Below are 26,880 nucleotides of genomic sequence, written 5' to 3' on the forward strand. Positions count from 1 at the left end.
TGCGTTTATGTCTCGACAGGTCAGATGATCTGCTGAAGCCTCGTCCACACACAGAGCACGTGTACTGTTTCTCTCTGCTGCAAACTGAGCTTTTTCCTTCCATGTTCAAAATCCAACGATATTCAGGTTACAATAAATTGGGCGACTCCATCAGATTCTGAAGTGATATTTGGTTTCAGTTTCCTGACTGAATCCTCTCCTTCTAATACCCTGTAAATTTAATTTAAAACAGAGAAAAGAGAGTGAGAGAGAACCCACTAAAACACAAAGGCAGATTGTGAAATTGAGCGGAATGAATCTAGTAATTTGTGGGGCCGGCACTAGGAAAAAGTGACCATGAAAACTGCTGGATTGTCATAAAAACCTAACTGGTTCACTGATGTCCTTCAGGGAAGTGAACTTTCCAACTAGACTGGGCCTATGCAAGACTCTGGCCTCCATGGTAGGAGAGACAGAGAGAGGTGATAAAGACAGTGGGTGAAGGAGAGGGATTTTATATACCTACAGTTTGACCATAACTCTAACAAAATCTCCCAAACCACTAACTTCCCACCACCTAGAAGGACCAGGGAAGCATATGTATGTGCATACCATCACCTCCAAGTCACACACTATCCTGACTTGTCTGATATCCAGTATTGGATGAACAGAAATTTCTTGCATATAAATACTGGGAAACTCTTTCGAGTTACCAACAGTCACAGATTGCAACTTCTTTCGAGTACAATCACAATTCTTGGTTTTCCAGGAGTGGGACATGAACCCACAACCCTCTGATTCAAAGGCGAGGGTGCTATGGACTGAGCTACAAACTCCATTTCCCAGCCACTGACTCCATCCTTCTCACTGGCAACTGTCTGAAGCTGAACCAGACTGTTCAAAACTTCAGTGTAATATTTCACCCCAAGATGAGCTTGCAACACGCATCCACATCATCAGACAGACTGCCTATTTCCACCTCAGTAACATCACCCGGCTCCATCCTAGTCTCAGCTCACCTGCTGCTGAAACTCTCAACCATTCCTCTGTCACCTCTAGACTTAACTATTCTAATGGACTCCCAGCTGGGCTCCCAGATTCAACTCCACCATCCAAAACTCTGCTTTCCACTTCCATACTCGCACCAAGTCTTGTTCACCCATCGCCATTGTGCTTGATGACCTACAAAGGTTTCCGGTTAAGAAGAACCTAAATGCTCAAATTCTCATCCTTATTTTCAATTTCCTTCATGGCCCCTCCCTATCTCTGTAATCTGCTCCAGTCTCACAACCCTCCACAATATCTGCATTCATCTAATTCCCACCCCCTGAGCATTCCTGATTTTAACTGTGCCACTTTGGTGGTTGCACCTTCAGATTCCAAGGCCATGAGCTCTGGAATTTCCTCCAAAAACCTCCCTGCCTCTCCATCTCAATTTTCTACTTTAAGACACTCCTTAAAACCTATTTAACCCAACCTTTCGCCACCTGCCCTAATATCCACTTATGTGGATGTCAAATGTTGCTTTCTAACATTTCTGTGAAATGCCTTGGAAATTTTATTTTGTTAAAGATGCGATAGAAATACAGTTTGTTGTTGCTGATTTGGACATTTATCACTGTTCCTTCATCATTACTGGGTGAATCACCTGTAACTCCTGACCTAACAGCATTATGGCAGCACCTTCACCACACAGACTGCAGCGGTTCAAGAAGGTCAAACATCATCTCCTCCACAGGTAACTGGGGATGGGTAATATCTGCTGCTGGTCTTGTTAATGACACCAAATGACACCAAAATCCCATTTAAACTTTTAAAATATATATATTTGCAAAGCAGGTTAAAAACATCCATGGAAATATTTGTTTCTAAAACAATACGTTTTTATATTGTACAGTGTCTGTTCAATAACCCGATTTCCCTAGAAACTACCTCCTTTGACAATTTCACATTGGAATTTTCTGGGCCTGACTGGGTTCCATTGTCCTCAGGGTCAAACCCAGGTATCTCTTCTCCTCTATCTCTGCAACAGCTCAAACTGATGCAACAAAGGCTTTGAAAAGAAAATTGGATAAGCACCTGGAGAGAAAAAGTTGGGCTGCGAAGAAAGGGCAGGGGAGTGGGACTGGTTGATTTGCTCTTGCAAAGAGCCAGCACAATGGGTGAAATGGCCTCCTTCTGTTTTGTAATCATTCTTGGACTGCATGAAAAAAGTCCAACACTGGAGGCCAGAGGCCAAGCTCTGGAACAAACACTCACCCCAATACAATTCAGTTCCTAATTAGTTCATCTCTGTTTCTAGACTCGATTCTGTGAGCAACACCTACAATCAAACAAAAACAAAATAATGCAGTTGCTGGAAATCTCAAAAATGATGAGCAAGTGCTGGAAATACTCATAAGAGTAGGCAGTAACTAAAGGAAGGCAAAGAGAGTTAATGTTTCAGGATGTGCAGAATGAATTAAGGGGAATAAAACTGGAGCAGAATTTGATGGTCAATTTAAGCTCAGAAGAAGATAAATGATCTCTAATGCAGGAAAAACAATTCCTGACCATGGGAAGATAAAACTGGTAAATCAGCAGTGAATAGACAGGGGATGAGCAGCAGTGGAAACCTCATTTAGACACAGCTGGTAGGAATAGCAGTAAAGCACCAAACATGGTTAAAAGATATCCATTGCTCAAGGCAGAGGAAATTACACAATGGCAGGGATTGAGGACAGTAGAGGTGAAACAGAAGGATAGATGGGCATGGATTCAGATCCACAGAAAAGGAGCCACACCAGCTCCAGAGCAATGTAACCACAGCACAGCACTAAAAGTTCTAAATTGTCAATGAATCTTCAATAATACACACCTCTGAAACAATTTCAGTTTTCAATATTAAAATATCCTGCTGGAGTCTGCAGCTGGAAAGATATCAGAAGCACCGGAGTCAGAGAAAAATCTGGCAGTTTTGAAATCTTCTAACTCCCTGTAAAGGGAGATTACAAAAGATATAAGCAACAGTCGAGGTTAGAAAATCAGAAGAGACAAACATTTCTCTTGGTTTGAGTTTGCTGTGTGTAAATCCTCCCCTTCTAACCCGCTGGAAAAGGAGTGTCCAAAATCCATCACTGTCAGTCTAGGATAGAAATTCACAACAATTCAAGGGACCCCTCTCTTGCCCAGGATTACTTAAACAAGGGCATAGGTGCATTGGAAGCAATTCTGAGAAGGTTTGGAATGAGGATATTTATCTTCTGAGGGAAAGTTGAGCAGGTTGTGCCTATACTCATTGGAGTTTAAAAGAATGAGAGGTGATCTTATTGAAGCATGCAAGATTCCGAGGTAGCTTGACAGGATAGACACTGAGAAGATGTTTTCCCTCACAGAAGGATCTAGAATCAGGGGCCACAGTTTAAAAACAAAGGATCTCCCATTTAACACTGAGGAGGAGAAATTCCTTCCCTCTGAGGATTGTCAGTCTTTTGAATTCTCTTCCCCAGTGAGCAGTGGAGGCTGGTCATTGAACATATTCAAGGCTAAACAGCCATGACATTACTAAGAGGGGAAGCAACCTTGATGGGCCGAATGGGTGCTCCTAATTCTGATGCTCTCATTTTTCTTCAGACATCCACCCATGCATCCTGCAGCATATTGCCCATCCTCTAATCTGGGCCTGTCATTAGCTCTTGTGCACAAAGTGGGCGTAAAATCAACGAGGGAATGATTTTCACTCCTGGGCACTGGGACCCTGAAGCCCCGTTACGTCACTAATATGATCCCGCCCCGTTACGTCACTAATATGATCCCGCATGCGCACTGCTGCCGCTGAAGCAAGATGTTCGCGGAGAAACGCCTCGGAGCTGTAGACTCGGGACCAGCAAGATTTTATTTGGGGCTTGATACCTACATCGGGTTTTGCATTTCCTTACATCTCCCTCCCCACCCTCACTTCCAGGCTGTGTTCCTTCCACCCGCACTCGCCCATCGCCAAAATCCTCCCGCATTCGCACGGCTCCGAGCAAAGTGAGACTGCGCATGCTCCAGATAAGTCAGCGCTGCGCCTGCGTATTAGCCTCCTGCAGAGAGAATAGAGCACATTCACACCCGCAGGGAATCCTGGGTAATAGCAGCGCCTTTGTAATATCCAAACACAGAAAAGAAAATCATTTTGTTGCGCAATTGAGATAAATTAATTTAAAAAATCCCTTGAATCTGTGCGCTGCTATGTTCCATTTCTAAAAGTGATTTAAACATCTGCTCTCCTGTGGAAACGCCCTGAGATTTTAGAACGTTTCCCATTGGTTTCCCTCTCTCTATCACCTCTGAAGGTTCTCACTTTGCCTGGCTTCAATCCTACAGTCACTGGTTGCTCTAGCTTTCCCTCGCTATCTCCTGATACTGAATATTCGCCGTTTTATAGAATGATACAGCACAGATGGAAACCATTCTGTCCACCATGCCTGTGCTGGCTCTTTGAACGATAGAAACATAGAAAGTAGGAGCAGGAGAAGAGGTTGTACACCATAGGAAAGACTTTCCTTCATCCCTCGCAGCTAATAAGGACTCACCCATCCTACATGATTAGGTTTTCTATCACAAGGGTGGCCTCAATTTGAATAGGGTCTCAGAAAATAATTAGTTTTGTTCAGGGATCAAATAGGGAGCATGTTTCCCTTTAGAGCCCTTGGAGAATAAATACTGTGTTTGATTTTATCCAACTGGAACACGATGTAAATGGTGCTCGTGCTCCTGGACTGTGTCCAGGGTGAAGTTCTGTTCCTGCCATATGATCCTCCCCCAAGGTTGTCCTTTCAGAGCTATTTACGATTGGTGGCTGAGCATGCACCCAGACCTGTGTTTCTCAACTCTGTCCAAATTAATCCGGCCCTGCAAAATGAAAGGTCCCAATGGCCATATCCTATCTGAATGATGGCCCTGAGGAACATTGCAGATTTATGATACAGGCCCACTACCCACAGTAAAAGGATGAGACCAGTATATCCTCGTAGCTAATGGAATGTTTACCTAGTGGATTGAAGGATTCCCTTTCTGTAAAAATGATGCAGTCACTACAGCTAAAATCTTCTGGAAACAGATCTTTACCAGATAGGACTTTCTGAAAAGGATAAAGAATGATAATGGTTTGCATTTCACAGCAGAAGTAATGCAGAAGCTCTGTGATCTTATGGGTGTGCAATAACATTTCCACATCCCCTACCACCCAGAGTCCAGTGGGATCGTCGAGAATTATAGAAATGACACTGAAAAATCTGTCATGAATGGAGCTGATGATCTAGTCAAGGTCAATAACTGGGTCACTGCCTTGCCTGGTGTCTTAACCATTCACTCCCCTCTTGTTCAGTCCTGGTCACGGCCCATGATAGGTCGGCCAATCCAGATTGTGAATCCTCCCGGGGTCCCACTCCTCATTGCTACTCGACAGGCTCTGGACCAGTTTCTCCAGAACCTCCAACAAACCTCAGCATTCTCCCTGCTAAAGGCAGTGGAGAAGATGGTGCTGCCCGTCTCAACACCTCCAGGGAGAACCACCCCACCCATTACTTTAATTATTCAATGTGAGATGAAGTTATGTTAAAAGCATTGTGAAAAGGGGTGGGATTAGAAAGCTAATTGGGAAAGTCCATTTGATGTTCTGGATAGATTGGGAAAAGCAAATCTTATATTAGCGAATTGGAAACGAGAGAAGGGAACACAATATCTGAGTTACCATGAAGATCAGTGCAAACTGTACAAAATGAAAAAGTCAGATAACCAGATGGAGAATAAATACTGTGTTTGATTTTATCCAACAGGGACAAGATGTGAATGGTGATCGTGCTCCTGGACTGTGTCCAGGCTGAAGTTCTGTTCCTGCCGTATGGAGCTCCAGCCAGGTGATGTTAAACACTCAGGTGGGAAAGACAAAAATCCAGAACAATAGTTTCAAAACAAAGCTGATTGATTTCATATTTACCCAGAATATTAAACTCCAGCCAAGTTAGAGAGGCTATTACTATCAGAAACAAGCACTGACTCTCAGGATGAACATGGTTCTGCCCTGGGTGTGATGAACAGAAACAATGATAGCAGAAGCCAGTCCTTGCAGTCACTTGTGAATGCGTTGGTGTCTCATCCAGTTGGATGTCTGAGTGAATCCCTTCCCACACCCACAGCAGGTGAATTTTATCCCGCACTGATTGTGACACTGACACTGTAAGCTCCTTTTACAGGCTAGCAGTGAGGGATGATTTACAGACAGAAACCTCAAACCAAACATCACATCAAAATCTGACAGGGTCACTCAGTTCATCAGGACCTGAATATCATCAGCCTTTAAATGTGGAAGGAGCAACGTTCTGCCAGTGGAAAAAGATCTTAAAAATAAGTGTGATTGAAAAATCCTGAGGCACACACACCCGAGTGAGAGTGTTCCAGTGAACTGACTGTGGAAAGAGAACCAGCTACACAGCCTGAAAAAACACCATCCAATTCACAGTGTCGGGGTGCAGGGGTAAACTGTACATGTGTTTGTTGTGTGTGAACAAGGCTTCATCTTGTCATCCAACCTGGGGAGACACAAGGAAACCACACCACAGAGAAACCATGGAAATGTTGGGACTGTGGGAGGGGATTCAGAACTCCGTCTGTGATGGAAATTCATCGACACAGTCACACTGGGGAGAGGTCATCCGAATATGGGAAGGGATTCACTCCACTATCCCACCTCACTGCATACCAACGTGTTCACTCAGATAAGAGAGTTTTTAACTGTTCCAATTGTGAGAGGAGCTTTAAAAGCAAAATTAATCTGCTGACTCACCAGCGAGTTCATACTGGGGAGGGGCCATTCATCTGCCCTTAATGTGGGAAGGGATTCACTCAACTAACCCACCTCACCTCACACCAACATGTTCACTCTGACACAAGGCTTTTTAGATGTTCCAACTGTGAGAAGAGCTTTAAAAGCAAAATAGATCTGCTGACTCACCAGCGCATTCACAATGCTCCAAGTGTGGGGGGGATTCACTCTGTCCTCCAGCCTGCTGACACACCAGTGAGTTCACACGAGGGAGAGGCCATTCATCTGCTCTGGGTATGAAAAGGGATTAAGACAGAAATATGGTGGAGGGCCCGTGCAGTTTGGTTGTTGTGTGATTTGATTTTAATAAGTTATCTCTTGGCCCTAATGGCTCCAATTTAAATCGGAAGACGAAATAAAGCATGATTTTCAACAGCGATGTCTTTCAATGGCGGGGCGTTTACCCAGCATTCTCCGCGGAGAAGAATGTGACCTATCCAGACCACAGCCGCTTTCTGCGCAGGTGTATTGCTGGGCTGTAACCGGAGCCTGCGCAGTGCGGTCACTGACTGGGGCATGCGCAGTGCGGGTTGTGCCTGGAGTTAGGCGGAGAAGGGAGAAACAATCGCGTGAGGGTGAGTTATGGAGCCAGTGGGTGGGTGGAGAGGATTAGAGCTAGCGGAGTGGACGGGGAGGCTTCATAAACACCCGGTGGAGGCCTCAAATCCCGACTAAAAACCTACCGATCCTATTTACACGGGACGGGGCGCGAGAGCTCGTGAATTCCTTTGGGTTAGAGGTCCGGCTGAACGGCCGCCATCTTGAGCGGGGTCAATGTGCAGCAGGGCGCATGCGCGGACATCCCTGTCCCTGTCAGCAGGAGGAGAGAATGTTGTGATTTTCTATCCTGGACTGACAGGGGTGGGCTTTGGAAAGTCCTTTTACAGGGGGTTAGAAGGGGAGGATTTACACACAGCAAATTCCAACCAAGAGAAATGTTTCTCTCTTCAATTTCTATCCTGGAATTACAGTGATGGTTTCCATAAACATACAGGTTACTGGAAGTGGAAGATTGACAGACGGGAAACTCAAATCAAGCATCACATCAAGATCTGACAGACTCACCCGATTCATCAGGACCTGAATATCATCGCCCTTTGAATGTGGAAAGGAAAAGGATTGTCTCAACTGTCTGTGGGAGAAGATTTCAGGTATCAGTGTGACTGGAAAAGCACCGAGACACACAAACCCTGGTTAGAGCACACATCAGTCGTCTCAATTTCTCTGCTCCTCTCACCCACTCTAACCTGTCTTTCTCTGAACTTGCCGCACTCCTTCTCTCATGTCCAACCCTGATGTTGTCAGCAAACCTGCTGACAAGGGTGGTGCTGTTGTTGTCTGGTGCACTGAACTCTACCTCGCAGAGGCTCAGCGTCAACTCGCAGACACTTCCTCCTACCTGCCCCTGGACCATGACCCCACCACTGAACATCAAGCCATTGTTTCCAGGACTGTTACTGACCTCATCTCCTCTGGAGATCTTCCTTCCACAGCTTCCAACCTCATAGTTTCCCAACCTCGGACAGCCCGCTTCTACCTCCTATCCAAAATCCACAAACAGGACTGTCCCAGCAGACCGATCGTGTCAGCCTGTTCCTGCCCCATGGAACTCATTTCTTGCTATCTTGACTCCATTCTCTCTCCCCTTGTCCAGTCCATTCCCACCTACATCCGCGATTCCTCTGACACCCTACATCATATCAACAATTTCCAGTTCCCTGGCTCCAACCGCCTCCTCTTCACCATGGACGTCCAATCCCTCTACACCTCCATCCCCCACCAGGATGGTCTGAGGGCTCTCCACTTCTCCCTCGAACAGAGGCCCGAACAATCCCCATCCACCACTACTCTCCTCCATCTGGCTGAACTTGTTCCCTCACTGAACAATTTCTCCTTAAACTCTTCTCTCTTCCTCCAAATAAAAGGTGTGGCTATGGGTACCCACATGGGCCCCAGTTATGCCTGTCTCTTTATGGGGTATGTGGAACATTCCTTGTTCCAGTCCTACTCCGGCCCCCTCCCAAAACTCTTTCTCTGGTACATCGATGACTGCTTTGCTGCTGCTTCATGCTCTCGTCTGGACCTGGAAAAATTTATTAATTTTGCTTCCAATTTCCACCCCTCTATCATTTTCACATGGTTGATCTCTGACACTTCCCTTCCCTTCCTTGACCTCTCTGTCTCAATTTCTGGTGATAGACTGTCCACCAATATCCATTACAAGCCTACCGACTCCCACAGCTACCTTGACTACAGCTCCTGACACCCTGCTTCCTATAAGGACTCCATCCTATTCTCTCAGTTCCTTTGCCTCCGTCGCATCTGTTCTGATGATGCCACTTTCAAAAACAGTTCCTCTGACATGTCTTCCTTCTTCCTTAACCGAGGTTTTCCACCCATGGTGGTTGAAAGGGCCCTCAACCGTGTCCGGCCCATCTCCCGCGCATCCACCCTCACGCCTTCTCCTCCCTCCCAGAACCATGATAGTGTCCCCTTTGTCCTCACTTATCACCCCACCAGCCTCCGCATTCAAAGGATCATCCTCCGCCATTTCCGCCAACTCCAGCATGATGCCACCACCAAACACATCTTCCCTTCACCCCCCCGGCGGCATTCTGCAGGGATCGTTCCCTCTGTGACACCCTGGTCCACTCCTCCATCACCCCCTACACCTCAACCCCCTCCCACGGCACCTTCCCATGCAACCGCAGAAGGTGCAACACCTGCCCCTTTACTTCCCCTCTCCTCACCGTCCAAGGGCCCAAGCACTCCTTTCAAGTGAAGCAGCATTTCACTTGCACTTACCTCAATTTAGTCTAGTGCATTCGCTGCTCCCAATGCGGTTTCCTCTACATTGGAGAGACCAAACACAGACTGGGTGACCTCTTTGCGGAACACCTTCGGTCTGTCTGTAAGCATGACCCAGACCTCCCTGTCGCTTGCCATTTCAACACTCCACCCTGCTGTCATGCCCACATGTCCGTCCTTGGCCTGCTGCATTGTTCCAGTTAAGCTCAACGCAAACTGGAGGAACAGCACCTCTTCTTCCGACTAGGCACTTTACAGCCTTCCAGACTGAATATTGAGTTCAACAACTTAAGATTATGAACCCACTCCTCCATCCCCACCCCCTTTCCAATCCCCCTTTTTTCCAATAATTTATATAGATTTTCCTTTTCCCACCTATTTCCATTATTTTTAAATGTATTTCCATCCATTGTTTTATCTCTACTTTTTAGCCTATTTCGATCCCTTCCCCCCACCCCACCCCCACTAGGGCTATCTGTACCTTGCTTGTCCTGCTTTCTACCCTTAATGTCACCTATTAGCACATTTCTTAGCTAATATCACCACCGTCAACACCTCTTTGTCCTTTTGTCTATGACATCTTTTGGCTATCTCCACCTATCAGTGGCCCTCTATTCAGCTCTACCTGTCCCATTCCCACCCCTTAAACCAACTTATATTTCACCTCTCTTCTATTTTTCCTTAGTTCTGTTGAAGAGTCATACGGACTCAAAACGTTAACTGTGTTCCTCTCCGCAGATGCTGCCAGTCCTGCTGAGTTTTTCCAGGTATTTTTATTTTTGTTTTTGTCCTGGAGAACTGCGTTCAGTTCTGGGCAACAAACACCAGGAAGGATAGAATGGCCTTAGAGGGAGTGTAGCACAGATTTATCTGAGTGATCTGAGCACCAAGGGTTAAGTTACAGAATGAGATTACATAAAAGAGTCACAGAGTCATTATGACACAGAGGAGGCCATTAGGCCCATTGAGTCCATGCCAGCTATGTAGAGCAATCCAATCAGTCCCTTTCCCCTGCTCTATCCCTGTATCCTTGCAAGTTTATTTCCCTCATGCTTCTGTCCAATTTCCTTTTGAAATCATTCATCATGTCCATTTCCACCCCTTCGTAGGCAGTAAGCTCCAGGTCATTCCCACTCACTGTGTAAAAATATTCTTCCTCACATATCCCATACCTTTTACCCAAAACCTTAAATCTCTGTCCTTGAGTCCTTGTACGATCAGCTGATGAGAACAGCTTTTCTTTGTCCACCATATCTAAACCTGCCACAATCTTGTACACCTCTATCAATCTCCCCTCAGCCTCCTTTGCAGGAACCATTCTGGTAAATCTCCTCTGCACCTTCTCAAGGACCTTCACGTCCTTCCTGAAGTGAGGTGACCAGAACTGGATGCAATTCTCAAATTGTGGCCTAACCAGAGCTTTATAAAAATTCAGCATAACTTCCCTGTTTTTGCTCTCAAAACCACCACTTATGAAGCTCAAGATCCAATCTGCTGTGCTAACCACTCTCTTAATACATTCTTTCACCTTCAGAGATCAAAGCCATGAACACCCAGGTCCCTCTGTCCCTGCACACTCTTTAGAGCAGCGTCATGAATTATATCTTCCCTCTCCCTATTCCTCCTGATAAAATCCATCACCTCACTGTGAGGGTTGTAATGCCTGGAATTTAGAAGATTAAGACCTGATTTGATCAAAGTTTTCGGGATATTAATTGGAACCGACAGGGTAGATAGGATGAATGGGTGGAGTCTACACACACAATCAGGTTCCAGCATCGTTTCAGGGAGAGAGTTCCAGATCCTCACAACTCTCTGTTGGTGCACTTCCCTGTTTTTGTACTCAGTGCCTCTATATCTGATGCCCAAGACCCCATATGCTTCACTGACTACCCCTCAATCTGCCCTGCCATAAGAAATCGATCCCACAAATGGTTTAATCATCACCCGTACTCACAAAGCCTATATGATGATACAAGATTTAAAATAGTTCCTGAACACCACACACCCGTCCCCAAGGTTATGTCATCCCATCTACTAGGACCTTGATGTTTGGATGATAAGGGAATTATCCAGGGATTTCATAAGTCAGAATGCAGGGAGAGAGATGGGTGGACTATGACCACCCAGTAGCCAAGACCCCGGTGTTAAGGCAGTTTTGGGAAAACACCGCGATCGTCCCTGTGATAGTGACACCAGTAAAAAGGGTGGAGGGAAGAGAGGGATCAGTGACTGGGCTGGAATAGGGGCCACGGCTGGCACGGCCGCTGGGAAGCACTTAGACATGGAGAATATTTGGGAACAGGACGAGGCTGTGAGGCAGCAATGGACAGGAATCTTCAGTAAAAGAAATAAAAGGCAGAGAGATGAAATCCTGGAACGACAAGAAGGAGTGAAATCCAGAAAAGAGATGGTGGACGGACTGATTGAGAGAAAGGGAACGGTCAGTGAGATCATTCAGCAGAATAAGATTGAGGTGAAAAGTCAGAACATGTCTAAAGCTGTTCCCTGTGTGATGTAAGGAGGGTTTTTATTGGATCAGATACAACAAGGCCAGGAGGACATTGAAAAGCAATAGAGAGTCCAACAATAGAGAGCCCAAAGGGTCTGGAGGGGGAGGGTTAATAAACTCAGGGAATCACAGGACCAGGAGGACATTGAGAAACAATCGAGAGCCCCAAGGGTCTGGAGGGGGAGGGTTAATAATCCCAGGGAGTCACAGGCTGCACAAACTTCGAGTGTGAGCCCAGACCCATTTTAAAACAGTGAACAAATAAGTCCTGGATTTTACTGAGACTCTTTTCTGTGTCCCAGCTCCTGGAAATACTGACGGGAAAGGGACCGGAATCTCAGGAGGCTTCACACCGCTGGCTGCTAGTGAGGAAGTGATCTCCAATCAGATTAATGTGCTTCTGCTGTGAGTATTTAATAAAGTGTCTGAACCCCTCATTGTGCTTCCTGTCCAATATCCCCCTTGCCATGGATCTTCCATTTTACCAACTGGGAAAATAATTGCCTGTCCACTAATTGGTCTTGATGGCAGCTGGTTTACCCAGAGTGCTCCATGTGTCAGAAAATCCCCCACCAATGAGAACAGGCACCCAGAGCGCCAGCGTGGGGGCCGGGCTGTGCTTGGAGCATGCTCAGTGCAGCTGGTGGAGACGGACTGGTGTGAAACAGGCAGCTCAGGAGGCTGGAGGAGATTGTGGACGCAAGGGAGGAATTGGAGCCGGGGGTGGGTCACGATTAGATGATCGCAGATAATTCTGGAGGGTTGTAGGGCTGGAGATCCCCACAATGTCGGTCAGCGAGCACAGGGGTGATGGTGAACAAGACTTGCTGCGAGTAAGAACATGAGCAGCTGAGTTTTGGGTGACCTCCAGTTTCCCTGGAGTTGCATCTGGGAGGCCAAAAAGTTGCACATTCGAATAGTCCAGTTTAGAGGGAACAAAGGAATGGATGAGTTTCAGCAGCAGATGAACTGAGGCAGGGGCACAGCTGGGCGATGTTACTGAGGTGGAAATGGGTGGTTTTAGTGATTTGTAGTCAGAAACTCAGCTTGGGCTGAAATATGACAACAAGATTGTGAACAGCCTAGTTCAGCCTTAGAGAACTGCAAGAGGGATGGAGCTGGTGTCTGGGGAGTGGATTTTGTAGTAGGAACTGAAGATAATGGCTTCCCTCTTTCCAATATTTCAATGGAGGAAATTTCTGCTCATCCAGTACTGGATGTCCAACAAGTCAGGAGAGTGTGCAAGTTGGAGGGGAACTTGGAAGTGATGGTGTTCACATACACCCTCTACCCTGCTCCTTCTCGGTAGGGGAGGCTGAAGGTTTGGCAGATTCTGTCAAAGTTCTGGTTGACTTGAAGATGCATTAAATGCTCCTTCACCTTTCATGAAACAGCTTTTCATGGTCACTCTTTCCTATTGTCAGCCCCACAAATTACCAGATTGATTCAGCTCAATTTCACAACCTGCCTTTGTGTTTTTGTGGGTTCTCTCTCACTCCATTTTTTATGATCTACATCAGTTTCACAGGGTTTAGAAGGGGAGGATTTGCAGTTGGGAAACTGGAAACCAAACATCACATCAGAATCTGACGCAGTCACGCAATTTATCGTAACCTGGATATCATCGGATTTTGAACATGGAAGGAGAAAGCACCGTCCGCAGTGGAGAGAAACTGTACATGTGCTCTGTGTGTGGACGAGGTTTCAGCCAATCGTCTTGTCTGTCAGAACATAAATGCATTCACAACAGGGAGAAGCCGTGGAAATGTGGGGACTGTGGGAAGGGATTCAGATGCCCGTCTGACCTGGAAAAGCATCGGCGCATTCACACTGGGGAAAGACCATTCACCTGCTCCACGTGTGGGAAGGGATTCACTATTTTAACCCACCTGCTGGCACACCAGCGAGTTCACAGTGAAGAGAGACCTTTTGGATGCCTAGACTGTGGGAAGTGCTATAAAAGTTTTGGGGAACTGATGTCCCATCAACGTGTTCACACTGACGAGAGACCGTACAGATGCTCCCACTGTGGGACTGGGTTCAGGCGATCATCTCAACTCATTGTACACCAGCGAATTCACACTGGGGAGAGACCATTCACCTGCTCTGAGTGTGGGAAGGGATTCACTCAATCATCCAACCTGCTGACACACCAGCGGGTTCACACTGGGGAGAGGCCGTTCACCTGCCCCAAGTGTGGGAAGGGATTCACCACCTCATCCAGTCTCCTAAGACACCAGCGAGTTCACAAATAATTACCAGGATTGAAGGATGTTCATTGGGGTCTGTTTTTACTGATGTTAATATTCTCCAGTCCAGTTATAGGGGCTAATATTCTGGCTAAAAGTCAAATAAATCAGTTTTGTGTTAAACACAGTATTTTGAATCTTTTTAATATCTCTAACATAAGTTAGTTCCTTTTGAAGGGCTCTGCCTCTCCCCTGTCTCCTCCATCCTCACCTCCAACAACAAGTGTGAGGAGCTCATGGATCTTCTCTATCACCAAGATTGAGACAATCCAATTAGCTGCCTCTGCTGATTCTCTCCCTTCCACTAGTCTACAAGGCCAAACTGCCTCTAAAGTTCCCCCTTGTCCCAGCCGTGCACTCTCATCTTTCTCTACTTTCTCTCCAATCTCCTCTCATGTCCTCTGAGGTCTCATCCTGTCCATGAGACCCACCTGGTCTATCGATCCTGTTCCCACTGAACTGTTGATCAATCAACTTCCCCATATTAACTGAGTTTGTTAACAGTTCTCTCTCTTCAGGCACTGTCTCTCACTCCTTCAAAAAACAAACACACGACCCCATCATCCTTGCAAATTACTTCCCAATCTCCAACCTCCCTTTCCTCTCCAAAGTCCGAGAACATTTTTTCGCCTCCCATATCTGTATCCATGATTCCTCCTCCAATCAGATTTCTGCCCTGCCACAGTACTGAAACAGCTCTTACCAAATTTACAAATGATGAAGAACTCACCTCCTGACTCCACAAAGCCTGTCCACCATCTACAAGTACAAGTCAGGAGTGTGTTGGAATACTCCCCACTTGCCTGGATGAGTGCAGCTCCCACAACACTCAAGAAGCTGGACACCATCCAGGACAAAGCAGCCCACTTGATTGGCACCACATCCACAGACATTCACTCCCTCCCCCACTGATGTACGATAGCAGCTGTGTGTACCATTGGCAAGATGCACTGCAGGAATTCACCAAGGCTCCTTAGACAGCACCTTCCAACCCACGACTACTACCACCGAGAAGGACAAGGGCAGCAGACACATGGGAACACCACCACCTGAAACTTCTCCAAGTCACTCACCATCCTGACTTGGAAATATATCACCGTTCCTTCACTGTCACTGGGTCAAAATCCTGGAATTCCCTCACTAACAGCACTGCAGGTGTACCTACACCACATGGACTGCAGTGGTTCAAGAAGGCAGCTCACCACCACCTTCTCCAGGGCAACTAGGGATGGGCAATAAATTCTGGCCCAGCCAGCGAAGCCCACATCCCATGAATGAATAAAAAAAACATCCGATGTGGCTGTGACAAGGTTAAACTCTCCCTCTCGACCTGTCTGCAGCCTTTGACAAGGTTGACCACATCATTCTGTTCCATCACCTCTCCACTGTCATCCGGCTGGGTGGGGCTGCTCTCTCCTGGTTCTGTTCTTCTCTATGTGATCAGAGTCAGAGAATCACTGGTAATCTCTTCCCTTCCCACTCCCACAGATACTTCTGGTGTCCCCAAAAGATCCTCTTATTTCTCATTAACATACTCCACACAACGACATTAACTGAAAACATTTTGTGTGTCTCAACAATTTTCCAGTCACAGTGATGATTTAAATCTTTCCCATAAACAGGACAAACATTTATCCCTCCATAACCAGAGGCCAATTATGCATGAATTCTCTGGAGAAGTGTCATACCGACTCAAAACGTTATCTCTGTTTCTCTGTCCACAGATACTGCCAGGCCTACTGAGCTTTTCCAGCATTTTCTGTTTTTATTTCAGATTTCCGGTATTCACAGTATTTTGCTTTAATCATACATGAATTCAGTGATTCCTCAAGATCTTGTCGAGATTTCTGGATTGTGTTTCCCATCTGCAAATACTCATCAAAAGCCATCACTGTCCAAACAGGATAGAAATCCACAGCAGATAATTCTAGTTTCTATGAAAGATTTTTCCCTTTCATTCCCACAAATCTATAAATCCCTGTCCCACAAACTCCTCTTCCTCTCCTCTCATTGTTCCAGATTCAGTGTCCATTCTCCTACTTATTCTTTTCTCCTCTCCAGATTCCCTCTCCTCCTGTCCTTAAGCTGGTGACTCAGGCTGTGGATCAATCCCACTCCTTCACTCTAATTTTACCAGATAATGCAGCTCACAACAACAAACCATCTTTAATGACTTTATTAGTAATTTTCAATATTTGGAAACATTCACATTTTCCCAATTGTGCAGAACAGGAAGTCCAGTGGTCAGTTCAGAGCTTCCTTCTCCCGAGATCTGTTCCGACAAGCTGTGTCTGTCTGAGTTACATTGATACAGACTCACTCACTCAGAAAATGATCAGGTCTGACTGAACTATAACAACAAATGCAACAACTTATATTTATATCGAGGTTTTAACATGATAAAATGTCCCATAGAGTTTCACAGGAGCATAAGGACATATTAGGTCAGATGACCAAAGCTTGGTCAAAGAGGTCAGTTATAAAGAGTGTCTTAAAGGAGGAAAGTGAAGTAGAAAGGTGGAGAGGTTTAGGGAGGAAATTCCAGAGCTTAGGGTCAAGGCAGCTGAAGGCATGGCCACTAATGGTGGGGACATTAAAACCGGGGATGAAGGACATCTGGTAATGGTGCTCCATGTATGTGGGCCCGATAGCCCAGGCTCATGGCCCAAATCTGAACTTTGGGACATAGTTTGGCCATCCCTGGTCTCAGAGAAAATCAATTCCCCATATGGACACCTTGTAAGATCTTTGTTTATTGATACCATAAAAAGTTTGGACCAGTTGAGTCCTCCTGCGTACTCAGTGGGGATTGACTTTAACAGACTTCAAACTCTCTGGATTTCAGTGTTACAAGAATATGTTTCAGTAGAAATAAAAAATATATAAATCCTGGAAAACTGAAAGAACAAAATGGGGAAATACACAGCGGCTCAATCATTTCAAAGTGATAAATGAATGGTCACTGTTTCAGGTAGGACTCCTTCAGAATGAACACTTCCCACCAGCAGCACCAACACCCCCTCTCCCTCCCTGTTCACTGAACATTCCTTCACACACTCATCCACCCATTGCACATCCACCCAATGGCTCCCAGCCCGGACTGACATTCAGCATGGTATGATTTTGAAAGTTTTCCTCCTCTTTTCAGTCAGGAACAGACTTGGCAGCAGAGCTTAGTTGGGAATCAACTTCATTGAGAAAAAAGTCAGGACAAGTTTATTGAATTTCAAGCAAACTCCAGTGACAAACCCAGGCAGTGCTTTACAGTTTAATGCAGGTTATACCACCCGTGTCGAGAACCAGACAGTTGAGCGCATCAAGGACTTCTCGCAGTGCTGATCTTTGAGCTTTTCCTCTGTCTCTCTCTCTCTCTCAGGGTTTTTATCCTCTGATTCTGGTTCCTCTCCCCCAAACAGCCTTGTCTCGGAGGGTCTCTTTTATCCCATCTGACCAACCCCTCCCTGCTTCTGGTCATATCCATGTGAGCAAAACTAGCTTCACTGAGTCATGTTAGTTTATCGTATTCACAGTTCATGTGCGCAATGCGAGTTTCACTGAGTCACATTAGTTTATCGTTTTCAAAGTTCACATAAACAATACTAACCACTTAAATCATGTAAAAATGTTCTGCTTATTCCTCATTGTTCTGTTTTCCACTTATCTCAAAGCTGCTAAATCCTGTTGTCATTTATTTCACTGATGTCATGTATTAACTTACATAAACAGCTTCAAGGCATTTTTTAACTTTACTTGCACTGAGCTTTTTAAAAGTTGACGTAACTTCCTAGGATCCCTCGAACTTGGCATCTTTTCTATACCATGTCCTATTTCCTACCTTTGCCCACTGCACTATTCTATAAAGGAGAGTTTCAGATGAAGTTAGATGTTAGATTCTAATTATCAAAAGTTAAATGTTAACATTTTTTAATTCATTCATGGGAGGTGGGCCTTGCTGGATAGGCTGATATTTATTGCCCATTCCTAATTGCCATAGAGGAGGTGGTGCTGAGTTGCCTTCTTTAACTGCTGCAGTCCCTGTGGTGTGGTACACACACAGTGCTGTTAGGGAGGGAGTTCCACGACCTTCACCTAGTGACAGTGAAGGAACAGCGATATATTTCCAAGTCAGGATGATGAGTGGTTTCGAGGGGAACTTCCAGGTTGTCCACAGCCCTTGTCCTCCTCGATGGTAGTGGTCATGGGCTTGGAATGTGCTGTCTAAGGAATATTGGTGAGTTCCTGCAGTGCATCTTGTAAATGGTACACACTGCTGCCACTGTGTGTTGGTGGTGGAGGGAGTGAATGTTTGTGGACGGGGTGCCAATCAATGGGGTGTCAATTTGGATGGTGTCGAGCTTCTTGAGTGTTGCGGGAGCTGCACTCATCCAGGCAAGTGGAGAGTATTCCATCACATTCCTGACCTGTGCCTTGTAAATGGTGCACAGGTTTTGGGGAGTCAGGAGGCGAGTTACTTACCACAGGATTCCTAGCCTCTGACCTGCTCTTGTAGCCACAGTATTTACTGGCTAGTCCAGCTCAGTTCCTGGTCAATCATAACTCCCCGAATGTTGATAATGGGGGAATTCAGTGACTGTGATGCCATTGAATGTCAAGGGGGCGATAGTTAGATTTTCTCATGTTGGAGGTGGTCATTGCCTGGCACTTGTGTGGCACAAATGTTACTTGCCACCCCAAGCCTGGATGTTGTCCAGGTCTTGCTGCATTTGGACAGGGACTGCTTCAGTATCTGAGGAGTCGCGAATGTTGCTAACCACTGTGCAATCAACTGTGAACATCCCTACTTCTGATCTTATGATGGAAGGAAGACCACTGATGAAGCAGCTAAAGATGGTTGGGCCTAGGACACTACCCTGAGGAACTCCTGTAGTGATGTCCTGGAACTCAATGATTGACCTCCAACAACCACAACCATCTTCCTTTGTGCTAGGTATGACTCCAACCAGTGGAGGGCTTTCCCCTGATTCCCATTAACTCCAGTTTTTCTCGGGCTCCTTGATACCACACTCGGTCAAATGCTGCCTTGATATCGAGGGCAGTCACTCTCACTTCACCTCTAGATTTCAGCTCTTTTGTCCATGTTTGAACCAAGACTGTAGTGAGGTCAGGAGCTGAGTGGCCCTGGTGGAACCTAAACTGGACGTCAATGAGCAGGTTATTACTAAGCAAGTGCCGCTTGATAGCACTGTCAATGACCCCTTCCATCACTTTACTGATGATTGAGAGTCGACTGATGGGCCAGTAATTGGCTGGGTTGGATTTGTCCTGCTTTTTGTGTACAGGACATACCTGGGCAATTTTCCACAGAGCTGGGTAGATGCCATGTTGAAGCTGTACTGGAACAGCTTGGAATTATCTTGTTAATAACCTAATAATCTTACAGCATGAATCCAGTGAGAGGGTGAGCTAGTCCTCAGGATGTAAAAACAGACAAGAGCTGGAAGTGGTTCCCATCAATACATTTTCTGTGTTGTTATTTAAATGGAAATTAATATTTTGTCAAACCCCCATGTGCATACCCTTGGTGAATTACAACTTCTCACCCAGATCCTTCCTATTGCTTCTACCCAGTGCATCTGCGTGGTTTCAGCAGAGGGAGAGACAGGCTCCTCTCATCCCTGCTCTCACTGCTGATAGGCTTGTGGTCTCGACCCTCCGGGTTTCTGAGCCCCTCAGGATCCCGGCAAAGACTGATCCACCTGTATCTGTACAGGGGCAGATTCAGCTGGTGGGAGACGGGGCAGGAGATGGGTCTGCATGTCAAGAGCTGGGGCCATGTCAGGTGCTGCTTGAGATTGGGGGGTGCTTAATGGGTGAGAGGCTGGAAGACTTTTATTGGAGTTCCCACTTCCATGTCTCCTTTCTCCATCATCCCTCTCATGGACCAGAGTCATATCATTCCTTCCAATCTGCTGCAGACCAGCTTGGTGGAAATCAGTGACGTGTTGTCAGGTCACGGATACAGTGTCTGTCATCCTGTTTAAGGCAGCAGACATCTCATGCACGGCCATGGTCATGACCTACATGGACCCATTTCAGAGCCGTGCTTGAAGCTCCATGGAGGCAGCCACTCTCTCCATGACAGATAGTCTCTGGAACCTTCTCCAGCCAAATGACCCTCTGAGCTCCCTGCGCTCTTCCCATTCTGACCCCTTCCTCACACACCCACCTACATCACTCCACCATTGGAGGCCATGCTTTCAGATCCTGCGGTCCCACGCTCTGGAATTCCCTCCCTAAACTGCCTCTTCTCCTTTAATACACTTATTAAAATCCATCTCTTTGACCAAGCTTTTGATCATCTGTGAAGTACTTTGGGATGTTTTACTATGTTAAAGGTTCTAGATAAATGCTAGTTGTTGTTGCCATTGCCTTATATTTGTAGCCTCAGGAAAGTCACACAAACATTTTAAATCCTTGTACCATAACTACCACAGTCATTTCTTAGTCTGGAAGCTTAAACCTGCCGTTTCACTTTCAGTCAGGAGCAGGTCACAGTTTTACACCAATCTCTGATTTGACAGCACATTTCCAGCATTCACCATTGCTCTTCCTGACTCTAAACCCAGTTGTAAAGGAGCCTTCTGTTCCTGTCCAGGAGCTCTGAACCATGGGAGAGCGCAGCTGGGGCACATTTCTTACACACCTCAGTCCTGGATGTGATTAACAGCAGTGAAAACAGCTGAATCCAACTCCTACAGTCATTCATGAACTTGCTGGTGTTTCAGCAGGTTAGATGGTTGAGTGAATCCCTTCCCACAGTCAGAGCAGGTGAACAGCATCTCCTCAGTGTGAACTCGCTGGTGTGTCAACAGATTACCGAACCTACTGAATCCCTTCCCACACACAGAGCAGGTGAATGGCCTCTCCCCAGTGTGAACTCGCTGGTGTCTTAGCAGGGTGGCTGACTGAGTGAATCCCACCCCACACTCGGAGCAGGCGAACAGTTTCTCTCCGCTGTGAGTGCGCTGGTGTGCAGTGAGATGAGATGATCGCCTGAACCCAGTCCCGCAGTGAGAGCACCTGAATGGTCTCTCGTCAGTGTGAACACGTTGATGGTACATCAGTTCCTGGGGAGTTTTATAGCACTTCTCGCAGTCTGGACATGTGAAAGGTCTCTCGTCAGTGTGAACTCGCTGGTGTGTCAGCAGGTTGGCTGAAAAAATGAACCCCTTCCCACACTCAGAACAGATGAATGGTCTCTCCCGAGTGTGAACCCGCTGATGTGTCAGTAGGTTGGATGACTGCGTGAATTCCTTCCCACAATCGGAGCAGGTGAAGGGCCTCTCACCAGTGTGAGTGCGCTGGTGTGTCAGCAGGGTGGATGACTTACCAAATCCTCTCCCACAGTGGGAGCAGGTGAATGGCCTCTCCCCAGTGTGACTGCGTCGATGAATTTCCAGCTCTGATGGGTAATCAAATCCCTTCCCACAGTCACCGCATTTCCACGGTTTCTCCCTGTTGTGATGGCATTTATGTTTTGACAGGCCAGATGTTTGGTTGAAGCCTCGTCCACACACAGAACACGTGTACAGTTTCTCCCCACTGTGAACCGTGCTTTTTCCTTCCATGTTCAAATTCAGATGATATTCAGGTTACGATAAATTTGGTAATTCTGTCAGATCCTGAAGTGATGTTTGGTTTCCAGTTTCCCATCTGCAAATCCTTCCCTTTGAATACTCTGTGAAATTGATTTAAAACAGAAAAAAGGGAGTGAGAAAGAACCCACAAAAACACTAAGGCAGGTTGTGAAATTGAGCTGAATGAATCTGGTCATTTGTGGGGCCGGCACTGGGAAAAGTGACTTCGGAAGTGACTGGATTGTCATAAAAACCCAACTGGTTCACTAATGTCCTTAAGGGAAGAGAACCTGCCACCCAGTCCAGGCCTACACAAGGCTTTGGGCTCTAAGGGAGGAGAAGGATGGAGCAAGGGACAGAGAAGTGGGAGATGCAGGAGGTAAAGGAGAGGGATTTTATATATCTACAACTCAGCCATATCTTTGACAGAACCGCCCAAACCCTTAAGCTCCACCGCCTAGAAGGTAACAGGTGTATGTGAACACAATCAACTCCAAGTTCCCCGCCATCTCAAACTGACTCAACAAAGGAAGGGGAATTGGACAAGCACCTGAAGAGAAAGAAAATGCTGGGCTACGAGGAAAGAGCAGGGGAGTGGGACTAACTGATTTGTCCTTGCAGAGAACCAGCACGAGCTCAATGGGCTAAAGGCCTCCTTCTGTATTGTAATCAGTCAATGACTCTATGATTCAGTGACAAAGGACCAACACAGGAGGCCAGGGACCAATCTCTGCAGCCAACACCCACTCCGACACAAATAGCTCTTAATTGGTCCATCTCCGTTTCCAGACTCAGTTCTGTGAGGAACATCTGCAATAAAACAAAAGCAAAATACTGCAGATGCTGAAAATCTGAAATAAATGAGCTAATGCTGGAAATATTCAGCAGGTCAGGCATTATCTGTGTAGAGAGAAACAGAGTTAATGTTTCAGTGTGTGCAGAATGAATTATGGGGAAGAAAATAGTGCAGAATTTGATGGTCATTATAACTCAGAAACTGAAGAGAAATTGACTATAGCGCTAAAAATAATTCCTGACTATGAAAGATACTGTGGGAAGATAAAGCTGGGAAGCCAGCAGCCCATGGTCAGGGGATGGGCAGCTGTGGGAGCCTCATTTAGACATGGTCAGCAGAAGTAACAGTAAATGTTAAACAGAGTTAAAATACACCCATTATTAGAGACAGAGAAAGTTAGATAATGAAAGAGAGGTGAATAGGGAGGGCAGAAACAGAGCAATGGATGGGCATGAATTCAGATCCACAATAAAGGAATCCCAGAGCCATAGAACCTGTCACAGATAACTGAGTTTAGCAAGAAAAGCTCTAAATTGTAGATGAATGGTCAAAAATACTCACCTCTGAAATAATTTCAGTATTCAATATTAAAATCTCCTGCTGGAGCCTGCAGTTGGAAAGATATCAGAAGCACTGGAGTCAGAGAAAAATCTCCCAGTTGAGGAAATACCCGGGGAGCGGGGGTGATGTCACTGAGGAATTGTCGGTGTGTGATAACATCACAGCCACGAACACAGAACATCTGGGTCTGTGCAAACCAGTGATTACCACACATTATGAGGGATGTGAGGGTCCTTGAGAGGATGCAGAGGAGGTTTATCAGAATGGTTCCAGAAATGAGGGATTTTAGTTGCAATGTTAGGTTGGAGAAACTGAGTTTGTTCTCCTTGAAGCAGAAGAGGTTGAGGGGAGATTTCATAGACGTGTACTGTACAAGTTTGTGGCAAGATATTAGCTAATCATGAAAGTATCGCAGCGGCAGATTTAAGATTTTGGGCAGAATCTACATGTAAGGAAGAAAGGTGATACAGAACTCAATGCTTACACTCAAAGGCCAATAATATCCAGGTCCTGATGAATCGAGTGACTCGAGTCAGGTCTTTGTGTTGAGTTTGCTGTGTGTAAATCTTTTCTAACCCACTGTAAAAGGAGTTTCCAAAATCCATCCCTGTCAGTCCAGGATAGAAATTCACAACATTCTCTCCTCCTGCTGCCAGGGACAGGGATGACAGCGCATGCGCCCTGCTGCACATTGACCCCAATAAAGATGGCGGTCGTTAACCCAGACCCTTTCGTTGGAGCCGTGATCCCACAACCTTCCCGCCACAGATGCAAACTCGGCACCGGTAAACTCTTATTCTGGGTTCAGAGCCGCATCGGGTACTTACGAACCCGCCCCGTCGACCCACTGGCTTCATCTCTCCCTCCACTCCGCCATTTCTTTCACCGCCTGAAGATGAGACAAACAAGCATCTGTCCATGGACATCACCCACACTGCGCATGCTCCGGATCACAATGCCCAGAGAGTGATTGACGGCAGCAAAAGGAAGAAGGGGCGGGGCTCGGGGACCGGGCGGGACTGGAGGACCGGGCGGGAGCGGTTGGTCCTCCAACCAATCGGAGTGAATGAGGGGCGGTGCTGAGCCCTGATCTCTCTCATTGGCTGAAACCCTGCATTATTTTGAAAGCTGATTTGTCTCAAACTCCAGAAGAAAACTGGACCTTTCTGTTTGTGGCTTTAAACAGATGAAATCCTGTGGGTGTGGAGCAAACATTTCAACATTTGTTAGTGAAATGTGGGAATATGATGAAACAATGCACAAACAATTCAAGGGCTGACTTCAGGGAATCACTGGGAAGACAGGGATTATCACCGTTAGAACAAGGAGAATGCCTGGTTTCAATAAATGAACCAGCAGAAGCTTAGGGAGAAGGTAAATATTGTCATCATTCAGAACAACCTTTGTATGTGGCTGCATCAAGCTGTGCATAGACCCTCGGTACGCAAACACCAAGTGTCACTATGTGCTGAGGTTCTACCTGTCCCCTGTATTGTGAAGGATGGGTCTGGCTACGCTGCTGAGGAACGCTACAAGTAGTTGGACCTATTCCTCGTGGATAAATTTAGGCAGAGAAACACCTTTGACCACAAGCCCATCAGGCAGGTTTCTGTCACTGTGAGCCTCGGGGAGCAGTAATACCCTGCAGTGTCTGTCAGTTGCAGCCCCCATATAGTTAACATGGTGAACTGAGTCCCGATTTCGAGCTCTGAAGAGAAATGGGCTGTTGTAAAATCTGTTTTATCTGCATAACCGCTGGTGTATTTCATTCGAATAAACTCGGGCTGTGTGTCTGGGTGTTGCCGGGACCAGTATAAATAATTGATGCTCCATGTCCTCTCATAGAGACAGCGTAAAGTCACCACTTTTCCTTCTAATCTAACCTGTCCTAACCCTTCTGCTGGTTCATTTATTGAAACCAGGGACGGGTTGAGTGACAGAATCTCCAAAGCTCAGATCTGAAGAAAATGTTCGAACAGGAAAAGCTCAGTCCTGTGGGTTTTAAAAATCCTGGCTCGAATAATGTTCATAAAACTAACTAAAGGATTAAATTTGTTTAATCCATTAGTACCTGTCAGAAATGCTCCCCTCACAACCCAGATGCTGAGGAGCCGCATTGTCAGTGTCCACTCTGTAAAAGGGGAGTTGGATATTTGAAGATATCCATTCTAAACCCCTCCCTCAATAATCTGAAATCGTGTCTCGGATGTTCTCACCCCTTTATGTCAGTGAATGGAAACACCCCGAGCTGGGCTACAGTCAGTCTGCTTACAGGGGGAATGACCTTCTTCTGTGACATTGTGGAGGTTTACTGACCTTCTGACTATGTCAGCACACATGAGGTCTACGATTTCTTAATTTAAAGATGCAAGTTAGTGTGGCATTATTTTCCTCATTAAATGTCACAAGAGAATCCCCTCTACTTTCCACTGTTTCTTGGTTATATAGACATAAAATGATAGTAATGATCGCCATCACCACCTTCATCATCATCATTGAAACCTCTGATGAATCTCTGGAAAGGCAGCTAGCTCTCTGCAACAGAGAAGATTCTCCTCATGTCAAACTTGAAGGTGGATGTTTGAATTTAAGCAAAATATGATTAAAAAAAACATCAAGTTCACAACCATCATGTTACAGGATATCTGAAATCACAGGAGAGTAAAGGTACATTATACACAGTGCACATCCATTCTTCTGTCTTTGTGTCTGCTTTCATACACCCCATTCATTTCAGTTTCCCTCCTTTCTATCTCCTTGTCTATGCAATATTGATACATATATAGATACATAGATTCTCTTCACAGTCTTCCCCACGCCGTGAATATGTCGGTATCATGTGTATCACCAAGCCCTCAGTGAACCATTGAGTTCATGGGCTGAAACCAAGTTCAAATAGTCCCAAAGCATCTCTATTACCAGGTGCAGTTAATGCTGAGCAAATAGACACATTCTCAGTTATAATGCAGAGAGGAACTTGTCAGTCATTTCAAATTGGAAATAATATTCATCATTCTGATGAAAATAGAACTGAGAAACATTTGAGGAAAAGAAACTCATCAAGACAATTGGAATGTGTTCTGTCTGGTTCAATGAGCGGTCAGAAAATGGTTCCAATGCAGCAGGATCATTGAGTGATTAAGGTGTTGGACTTAGGTTCAATAAACGAATGCTCAAGTGGAGTTGAGCACCTCCGCAACGCCACCTGCCCCCAACCCTGGCCCAGTTTCCTCCTGGGGGTTTGCTTGCCTGAGTTTTTTCCGTTTTTGTTGAGCGAGGAATATGGAGGTAAGGGAAAGATGCTGATAGGCAGATCAACAATTCTCTTAGTGAATTCTGAGCAGCGTCAATGGCTGAATGGCCTCCTCCTGTTTCTATTGAAGAACAATATATATTCCAAATACTGTGGGAGTGGGATTGATGGAGAATGATGCAGAGTGAGAAAGACATACATAAAAAGGGAGAAAGTTAGGCTGGCAGAGAGAAGTAATGATCAATTTATTTCCTAAAAAGGCCGGTTTGGCACAGAA

At 45.9% G+C, this 26,880-nt stretch overlaps 2 protein-coding genes and 1 long non-coding RNA gene across 9 annotated transcripts in view; 1 reads left to right on the top strand and 2 right to left on the bottom strand.

Moving 5' to 3' along the window:
• LOC144698213 (uncharacterized) overlaps nt 1-14,454 on the top strand; it is a 352,133-nt gene extending 337,679 nt beyond the window's left edge. The window contains exons 1-3 of one of the 7 annotated variants that reach the window (XM_078570182.1): nt 7,350-7,401; nt 7,821-8,019; nt 13,675-14,454. In XM_078570182.1, coding sequence (XP_078426308.1) covers nt 13,784-14,401 — 618 coding nt within the window. In that variant the 5' untranslated portion in view covers nt 7,350-7,401; nt 7,821-8,019; nt 13,675-13,783 and the 3' untranslated portion in view covers nt 14,402-14,454. Of the gene's footprint in view, nt 1-7,349; nt 7,402-7,807; nt 8,020-11,996; nt 12,111-12,224; nt 12,552-13,674 lie in introns of those variants that run through there. The other 6 variants (XM_078570187.1, XM_078570183.1, XM_078570181.1 and 3 more) reach the window with 6 other exon arrangements.
• On the bottom strand, nt 26-5,077 carry LOC144696885 (uncharacterized). Its single transcript, XR_013580269.1, has 3 exons — nt 4,993-5,077; nt 2,837-2,953; nt 26-210 (listed from the first exon to the last, which is right to left on the bottom strand). It is a non-coding gene; the product is annotated as an uncharacterized LOC144696885 (long non-coding RNA).
• Nucleotides 14,455-17,900: 3,446 nt separating the features above from the next.
• On the bottom strand, nt 17,901-24,274 carry LOC144697749 (uncharacterized). Its single transcript, XM_078569756.1, has 3 exons — nt 23,835-24,274; nt 21,476-22,094; nt 17,901-17,949 (listed from the first exon to the last, which is right to left on the bottom strand). Exons 2-3 carry the CDS (start codon nt 21,982-21,984, stop codon nt 17,901-17,903), a joined length of 558 nt encoding a protein of 185 aa, XP_078425882.1. The 5' UTR covers nt 21,985-22,094; nt 23,835-24,274.
• Between the last annotated feature and the right edge of the window lie 2,606 nt (nt 24,275-26,880).

This window comes from Cetorhinus maximus, chromosome 23, assembly GCF_964194155.1.
Source record: "Cetorhinus maximus chromosome 23, sCetMax3.hap1.1, whole genome shotgun sequence".
Classification (NCBI taxonomy): Eukaryota; Metazoa; Chordata; class Chondrichthyes; order Lamniformes; family Cetorhinidae; genus Cetorhinus; species Cetorhinus maximus.